At 42.2% G+C, this 9,042-nt stretch overlaps 1 protein-coding gene across 1 annotated transcript; it reads left to right on the top strand.

The window, feature by feature from the left end:
* The first annotated feature begins 1,359 nt into the window (after window positions 1-1,359).
* Window positions 1,360-6,389, top strand: LOC123113877 (disease resistance protein Pik-2-like). Its single transcript, XM_044535201.1, has 4 exons — window positions 1,360-1,489; window positions 1,601-1,668; window positions 2,008-3,036; window positions 4,099-6,389. The coding sequence occupies exons 3-4, from the start codon at window positions 2,180-2,182 to the stop codon at window positions 6,077-6,079; spliced, it is 2,838 nt and encodes a 945-aa protein (XP_044391136.1). The 5' UTR covers window positions 1,360-1,489; window positions 1,601-1,668; window positions 2,008-2,179; the 3' UTR covers window positions 6,080-6,389.
* Window positions 6,390-9,042: the final 2,653 nt, after the last annotated feature.

Genomic DNA, 9,042 nt, shown 5'->3' with positions numbered 1-9,042 from the left:
AACAAATTAATCCTTTACAAGATTTGCACAAGATAACAATAAGGAAAAAGATTACTGCAGATTGCTTTCCTAACTCTATGGAGCAACGCCATATATAATTCAAGTTTTAAAGTACGTTAAAATTGTTCAAACCCATGCCGCCTCAACATCATGCCTTCCTTTGATCTTACGAAAATATGAAAAGTCTATTCGGATTCCAATTATGTTTACCAAAGTGTTTTCTTTATTTAAGTTTAGTTCAAGATCGCCAAAGCCAAAAATTAAGCCTGAAGCGCTCATGACATGTTCTCATAGAAATCATCGATTAACTTGCTGAATGGATAACATGATTTCATCATTATTTGGCCAATTCTAAATAAATACTATGTACCATGCATAAAAAATGTCACTTTTTAAATAAACAAAAATTATATAACAAATCATCTGTACAATTGGTTTTAGTTTTCATATTATTAATCCAAAATTTCATGTTTCATAGAATCAAATCATATTAGTATATATTGCAACCTATTCCGCAGCAACGCGCGGGGTATTATCTAGTAGTTCCAATTATAGGTGCAAAAAATTCCAATTAAGGGATGACATGCTAGTAGTGGCCTCTCCCACATAAAAAATTGCTACCAGTCTAGTAACTCAAGCAATTGCTTAGGGACAATTCCGTAAGTCCTACCACCACTTCTCCACACTCGCTATATTAATTTAATTGTACTTTTATTAGAACAACACTTAACTTTATTTTTCACGTTTCTTATTGTCTTGCAAACCTATCCCTTTACACCTAGAAAGTACTTCTAGTTTTATTCTTGTTCTAGGTAAAGCGAACGTTAAGTGCGCGTAGAGTTGTATCGGTTGTCGATAGAACTTGAAGGGAATATAAGCGTTACCTTTAGCTTCTCTTTTGGTTCGACGCTCTTATTTATTAAAAGGGCTATAATTGATCCCCTGTACTTGTGAGTTATCAGTAGTAGTTGGTATAATGTCATCAGAATTGGAATTACCCATAACTGCATGGCCCGGCCTGGGTTATACAGGCCTGACACGGCACAACCTGGCTAGGCATGCTAACGGGTCGTGCCGGGCCTCCATGTGTGCTGCGCTCCCAGGCCCAGGCATGACAAATTAAACGGGCTGGCCCATCGACACGTTTAGTTGTCAGCCCACCTAGTATTTAGCCTATTGGGCTGCCTATTAGCCCATACAAAATAAAAAATCTTTGAAAAAAAAACCTAAATGGGTCGTGCCGGGCACGGCCCGATTAACAACGTGCGGACCGGGCATGCGTTCTAACGGACTGGCCTGCCACGGCCCAGTTGGCCAGGTATGGGGGGAAAAGGTCAACTATGTCCAATGTTGTCGGCCGGCCACGTCTCTAGGCCGCGGGACCTCAGTCCACAGAACGGGCAAACCCTTGGCCGCGTCGCGTGCTGCTCCGGCGACTTCCGTTGCATGCTTCCGGGCAACCCAGTCAAAGTCCGTCAGTACTCCACAGGTGCCCCTTTTCCTCTCCAGCTTCCTCTACCTCGCCGCTGCTCCTTTTCTTCTCCAGCTTTCTCGTTTTGAGAGTGGATCTGACTGTTTCGTGTTCCCTCTCGAATGGCAGTTGATGCGCTTGGCGTTACTGGGATTCTCGGCTATGGTCAAGTCTGAGGTCGTCGATGCTCCGGCCAGGTAATTGCGAGACCATTTTGATTTCGTTTCCATTTCAGGAAAATTGGGGATCTGGGATCTGCTAATCACGAGGACAGAGTTTGGGTTCTATAAATCCGTTTGGTTTTCTTATTAATTCCTGTTTTCTGTTTTGGAACTACAAACTGCTGTTTGTAAAATTTTGCTTTTTTATTTAAATTTTATCCCACAGGATATTTTTTTAGAGCAGATGGATATTTTTGGTAGGATTAGAGACAAAACTGTCCTACTTTGAAGTCAAAATTTTGAGCCCATTTAAATGGCAGTTTCGCTTGGGGATCGCATAGATTAATACTAATGCTGTACTTATTGTACTTGTAGCCAAACAATTGATTCACGAAGGTAGTCTGCTCTGCTGGTGTCTGCCATTGATGTGGCCTGCATCTGGTTCCATGCAACAAAGGCCTCCTCGGGTCTTACCTTCAGCTACTCGGGGCAGAAAGTTTCTGTGAAGAGATTCAGATAGTGAAGATCACAAAGTAAGAGCGACAAGATGGAGTTGGTAGTAGGTGCCTCAAACACTACCATGAGGTCTCTCCTGGGCAAGCTGGGTGGCCTTCTTGCCCAGGAGTATGCTCTGATGAGTGGAGTCCGTGGCGATGTTCAGTACATCAATGATGAGCTTGCAAGCATGCAGGCCTTTCTCCGTGACCTGAGCACTGCCCCAGACCGTCATGACAACCGGCTCAAGGACTGGATGAAGCAGATCCGTGACATGGGCTATGACATTGAAGATTGCATTGATGACTTTGCCCACCGCATCCCCCGAGATCCCAGCAGTGATTTCAAATGCTTATTCATCAGGACAAGATTCTACGAACTCCGGACGTGGTGGCCTCGCCGTAACATTGCGTCCAAGATTGCTGAACTCAAGGTGCGGGCGCAACAGATTGGTAAGCGCCGTAGACGATATGGAGTGGACAACCCAATCAACTTGAACAATGGTCCTCTTGTTCGTGCTGTTACGTACGAAATTGCTGAGCATCAGCTCACAGGCCATCAGCTCATTGTTACGAAGGAACCTGTGGGGGTGACGGCTGACATGAAGAAGCTCGAGGATTGGTTGGACTTGGACAAACCTGTTGAAATGTGTGATAAGGAGCGAATTGTTCTGTCCATAGCCGGATTTGGCGGCGTGGGGAAGACCACTATTGCGATGGCGTTGTACCAAAATGCCAGGGATAAATTTGATTGTCGGGCATCGGTCACAGTATCTCAAAACTATGATCAGGGTGCAGTGCTCAGGATGATTCTGAAACAAGTCAAGCCACACGAGAGTGATCCCAATATTGAAGGAAGGAGCCACAGCGAACTCATGGAAGAACTAAAAACTTATCTGGCCGAAAAGAGGTATTTGTAAATTGTTTCTTTGCTTCTTTGTCAATTGATTGTTTTTCTTTGGATAAATAAACTGAATGTTCCATCCACATTAAATCTAATAATCCTTGTCATAATAATTGGACACATTCACTCATTCTTCTGAAATGTTTAGCCAGCAATTGCCTTTGCAAAAATACCTTAAAATTTTAAACCTAGCTAGTGCCTAGTGAGAGATTTACGATCGTAGGCTGTCAAGCAATCACGTTAACTCTTATATAGAACTAAAATGCACAAGTATATAAGATGATGTCAGATAATGGAATTTGCCACTAATCAAACTAGTGAATACCTTGGCACTGCTGACATACCATTCTTATTGAGACAATGTCAGACAAAATTTCAGTTGAAAAGATTGGGGGACATAGAAAAGCCATTGTTTACACAAATTGATCCACCCACCAACTGTGCAATAGAAAGAGCATCAAGCTTGCCAGGACAGGCAGGGATGTCAAAAGTCTAAAATTAAGCAAGTGTTTCATTTTAATATCCTTAGCCAAATAAAGCCGGGTCTACCATATTTCACGACTAGGATCAGAAAAATATTGAAAAGGCAAAATCAAACTGACTACTGCTGATTCACTGTATTCATGACATCTGTATTCTCAGTAATAAGTTTGTCATCAATTACCAAAACCTGAAGCAATGGAGGTAGAGCTTGCACCAAGTAACTAACCATACAAACTAGCCATTACAAAGAATACAGAGTACAGTCTGCCAATTCAGGAACGATCTATCCCCTGCACACAGTAAATAATAGACCAGAGAAGATACACCAGACAACTTTTAGACAGCAAATTATAGACGTCAATGAATCAACGTTGATTCTTTTTTTTATCCTCTTGTAAATGTGCAACTATCGAGAACGTTGATTATTTTTTTATTTATTTTTGGTAAAAGAAGATGAATCAACGTTCTTGATAGTTGCACATTTACAAGAGGAGACACCTAGCACGCACTGTCTCCCGCGAAAGATAAACTTGGATAAGTGTATTTTGTCTTTTGCTGACGTGTATTGTTTCTTGTTATTGGTAGATATCTCCTCCTGATTGATGACATATGGTCTGCACAAACATGGGAGAATATCAGAAAATGCTTGCCACATAATGATAAAAAAGGCAGCAGAGTAATAGTGACTACAAGATTTCAGGCTGTTGGTAGTGCTGCTTGCTCACGAAGAGCAGAAATTAATTTTCTTCATTCAGTCGATTTTCTTAGTGATGAAGAGTCTAAAAAATTGTTTGATCAAAGTGTTTCTGAATCCAACAACAACATAGGTAGTGAGAAAGAACTCCCACCTGAAGATGTATGGAAAATATGCAGGGGTCTGCCTTTGGCCATAGTTACCATGGCTGGTATTGTTGCTAGCAACCCTCGCAAATCCATCAAAGACTGGAAAGAGGCATGTAACTCATTATTTCCAGAGTTGATGCCTTCTCTGACCCTGGATGGTGTTACAAGGATACTCGATTATTGCTACAATGATTTGCCTGCAGATCTCAGGACCTGCTCTTTGTACCTGAGCATATTTCCTAAGGGTTCAAAAATTAGTAGGAAGCGTTTCACCCGGAGGTTGATAGCCGAAGGTTTCGTTAGTGAGAAGCAAGGCTTGTCAGATGAAGAAGTTGCAGAAACATACTTTAATCAGCTGATAAAAAGGAAGATAATACGTCCAGTGGAGCACAGCAGCAACGGGAAGATAAAAAGCTTTCAAGTGCATGATATGGTCCTTGAATATATTGTTTCGAAGTCAAGCGAAGAGAATTTTATTACTGTGGTTGGTGGCCACTGGCTGGTGCCAATGCCGACCAATAAAATCCGCCGACTCTCTGTACAAAGCAGTGGTTCTGAGCATGGGAATTCAACGAAACACATGAACTTATCGCAAGTGCGATCTCTGACCATGTTCCGGAGCCTAGACCAACTTCATTTCCATTCTTTCAATAATGGAATTTTACAAGTCCTGGATCTTGAGGGTTGCAAGGGTTTGAAAGAGAAACATCTGAATGACATGTGTAGAATGCTTGTACTGAAGTATTTGAGCCTTAGGCAGACAGATATTTCCAAAATACCCTCTAAGATTGCAAAACTCGAGTACCTAGAAACTCTTGACCTAAGGGAGACGAATGTTACTGAGCTCCCAAAATCTGCAGGACAGCTCAAACGGATAATTAATATATTTGGCGGGAATAAAAGCTCAAGGAAGGGTTTAAAGTTGCCTCAAGAGATAACTAAGGAGACAATGAAAGCACTCCGTGTACTGTCAGGGATCGAGATTGATGACAAATCAACAGGTGTTGCTGGCCTCCATCAATTGACGGGGCTTAGGAAGCTTGCAATTTACAAGCTCAGATTACAGAAGGGTAGTGAAACCTTGACACAGTTAGGCTCTGCTATCGAGTATCTTGGCAGCTGTGGTCTGCAGACTCTGGTGCTCAACGACGAGGGATCTGATTTTATCAACTTGTTGGACACCATGTCCGGCGCACCTCCAAGATACCTCAGTGCCCTTGAGCTCTCTGGCAATTTGAAAGATGTTCCCCAGTGGATTACCAAACTCAGTAACCTCAACAAGTTGACCCTTTCTGTGACAGTTCTCCGGACAGATACTTTTGTGCTCCTGCGCGACCTGCCTTTGTTGTTTTCCCTCACCTTTTCGCTGAGTGCAGCGAAGCAGGATGAGGCCATAGTGGACATCATTGATGATAACAAATCACAGTCTGGTGGGGTAATCTACGTTCCAGGTGAGGGATTCAAGAGTCTTAAGCTGCTTCGCTTCTTTGCACCTCTAGTGCCAAAGCTGAGCTTCCCAGAAGATGCAATGCCAGCACTTGAAAGGATCGAGATGCGGTTCGAAGCCTTTGAGGGCCTTTTCGGTGTTGACACCCTGAAAAGTCTCAAGGAGGTGCACCTCAGAGTCAATAGCACAGCAGATGACATAACCAACTTCATAGTAGATGATTTGAAGGCCATCAAGGCGCCAAAGATAATCGTGGATCATGTTATCAGCAGCTGAAATATGGCATTCTCATGGAGCGCTTACTCATCATCCATCTTTACCCTCTGTTTGTCGAGATTACTGGTTTAGTTTGTGCCATTCGTACTTCAATAAAAACAGGACACTGCTGCGTGCCTGTAAGCCACAAGACTCTTATGATTTTTGCTTGTGAAATTCGAACGTTATTTCGTTTTGGGCTTGTAAGTTAATTTGACTTTAACTTGAAACTGTGAGCGTTTGTCAAAGATATTTGTATTACCGATCATGAGAAAACTTTCCGCATGAAGTGATTTGTTATACTTGTCCACATGTTTGGACGAACACCGTATCTCTTCCTGTTCATGTCCTTCCTCCGTACGTGTTGTCGGTTTTGGTTATGTCCATTGTTAATGTTTTTGAAGTAGAATAGAACCAGCTTCTGATATCTCAAGATTAGAGCTTCTGGTTATGTGAAATCTCATGTTCTTTTTTCTCTGTCAGTACTGATTTTACAACTTGGTAAAATACTCCTACATGCAGTGTTTTTTTCCAATGCAGATTATTTAGTTATCTTGTTTTTTGCATTGGTGGTCATATTACCAAGCAGGATGAAAGTGGCAGGGGAGGGGAAAGCTCTTTCTCTGCTTTCAGTGTCTTCCATGGCAGGAGGTGAGCTTTCTACCAAGTGATTGGCCATCATAAATTACTCCCGCCATTCATAAATATAAGTCTTTTTAGAGATTCCATTACGGACTACGCACGGAACAAAACAAGTGCATCTATAATCTAAAACCCGTCTATATACATCCGGATTGAATCTCTAAAAGGACTTATATTTTGAAACTGAGGGAGTAGCAAAGATCCCATGGCTGTAGCTGTTTGTCTACCAAAATCAACAAGATGCCTGTCAATCCGAGGACACGGGTGAATTGAATTTGCACGATCTACTGGTGGTTGTCTACTGCATTGCAATCTTTTTTTTACCAAATACGTACTGTAGTAGAAACTTGATGGAGAGCCAGGCTGTTTAGAGTTTTGACCACAGTGATCTGGTGCGATACCACCATCAATGCACCACACGTGCAAAGCCTATATACAAACCTAACCAAGAGATGCTTGCTGCTGCAACGACTGTAAACTACTCTGCCGACCTTACTACGCCACGTCTCCCATATACACTTTGCAATAGGTCTCTGTTTCTCCTCCGCCTTGCTCCAAATCACCCCCCTCCTTTTTTTTCTTACGGAAATTCACTCCCCTCCTTCGGAGGGTTTCTCCTCGCCATTTGCGCTTCTCACCTTCTGCCTGTCATCTTCCCACAAAATTCAGAGCTACATGCAGGCAGATACGATAGTGATACTTGCTGGTCTTGTTATGTACTCCCTCCATTTTAAAATATAGTGCGCCCACGCTTTTCGAGATTCAACTTTAACCATAGATTTGACCAACGAGACCAATTGCGTCGGGAGAAAAAATTATATAATTGAAAACTTCTTTTGAAATTCACTAGTATAACATTTGCTCCCGCCGCAGTCGGTCTCGTTGGATAAATTTATGGTCAAAGTTGAAGCACGAAAATAGAGAAAGTGTGCGAGAGCGGAAACGTCTTACCCTATCATGGGCGACGTGTTGCATGTTATATGGAGGTGTGCGAGACCTGATACACGTACAATCTGTTGGAGATACAACTTGGAGAAGAAGGAAGATACAAGAGATAAGGCAGCCGGTTACAACTGAATATAAGATAAATACGTGCGCCTACCTACCTCTATCTATCTCCTAACTAAGAGAATATATCTCCAATATGACCAGATACATTGTATGTTTAACACCTTCCCTTAATCACAACTTGGTCAAGTTGAGATTATGCTTGAAATCTTCAAAACCCCTCACAGGTAAGGCCTTTGTGAATCCATCTGCTACTTGATCTCTGGAGTGTACAAACCGGATATCAAGCTTCTTCTGAGCAACTCTTTCTCTGACAAAATGGAAATCAATTTCTATATGCTTTGTTCTGGCATGAAAGACTGGATTTGCAGAGAGGTAGGTGGCACCAAGGTTATCACACCATAGACATGGAACTTGTGTAGTTTTCACACCAAGCTCCTTCAACATGGATTGAACCCATATGATCTCTGCTGTAGCATTTGCTAATGCTTTATATTCTGCCTCTGTACTTGATCTAGAGACAGTAGCCTGTTTTCGTGCACACCATGATATTAAGTTGGGTCCAAAAAACACAGCAAACCCACCAGTTGACCTTCTGTCATCCAAGCATCCTGCCCAATCAGAGTCAGAGAAGGCACTGACAAGAGTAGAGGGTGACTTGCTAAAATTCAGACCAATGCTCAAAGTGTTCTTAACATATCTGACTATACGTTTTGCAGCTGTCAAGTGAACAGTAGTAGGTGCATGCAGAAACTGACATACTTTATTAACAGCAAAGGAGATGTCAGGCCTGGTGAGAGTGAGATACTGCAATGCTCCTACTAAACTCCTATATCTCGTGCTGCCCTCTTGATCCAAGAGTGTCCCTTCTGTAAGAGACAATTTTTCTGAACTAGATAAAGGAGTGGGTGAGGGCTTACAACCTTGTAAACCAGCCTTTTTAACCAGATCAGTTGCATATTTTTCCTGAGAGAGATGAAGCCCACCCTTGTGTCTCTTCACCTCAATTCCAAGAAAGAAATGCAGGTTTCCAAGATCTTTCAAAGCAAAGTCTGCACTCAAGTCCTTTAACAATCCTGTGATTGCTTCATCAGATGAGCTTGTCACAATAATATCATCAACATATATGAGAACAAATATGCATGTGTTGTACTTATTATATATGAACAATGAGGTGTCAGACTTAGATGGAATAAAGCCAAGTGCCTGCATTTTATGACAGAGACGAGAATACCACGCTCTTGGGGCTTGCTTTAGTCCATATAGAGCTTTGTCAAGCTTGCAAACATAGGAGGGAGCATTTTTGCTTTCAAACCCAGGAGGTTGCCTCATGT

The sequence above is a fragment of the Triticum aestivum genome, chromosome 5B, assembly GCF_018294505.1.
Source record: "Triticum aestivum cultivar Chinese Spring chromosome 5B, IWGSC CS RefSeq v2.1, whole genome shotgun sequence".
Classification (NCBI taxonomy): domain Eukaryota; kingdom Viridiplantae; phylum Streptophyta; class Magnoliopsida; order Poales; family Poaceae; genus Triticum; species Triticum aestivum.
This window is presented reverse-complemented; position numbering and strand designations above follow the sequence as displayed.

Excerpts from the sequence above, each read along its gene's own strand:
- LOC123113877 (XM_044535201.1), top strand. The coding sequence starts at position 2,180 with ATGGAGTTGGTAGTAGGTGCCTCAAACACTACCATGAGGTCTCTCCTG. Across the intron at positions 3,037-4,098 it reads ACTTATCTGGCCGAAAAGAG|ATATCTCCTCCTGATTGATG; the intron begins GTATTTGTAAAT and ends TGTTATTGGTAG.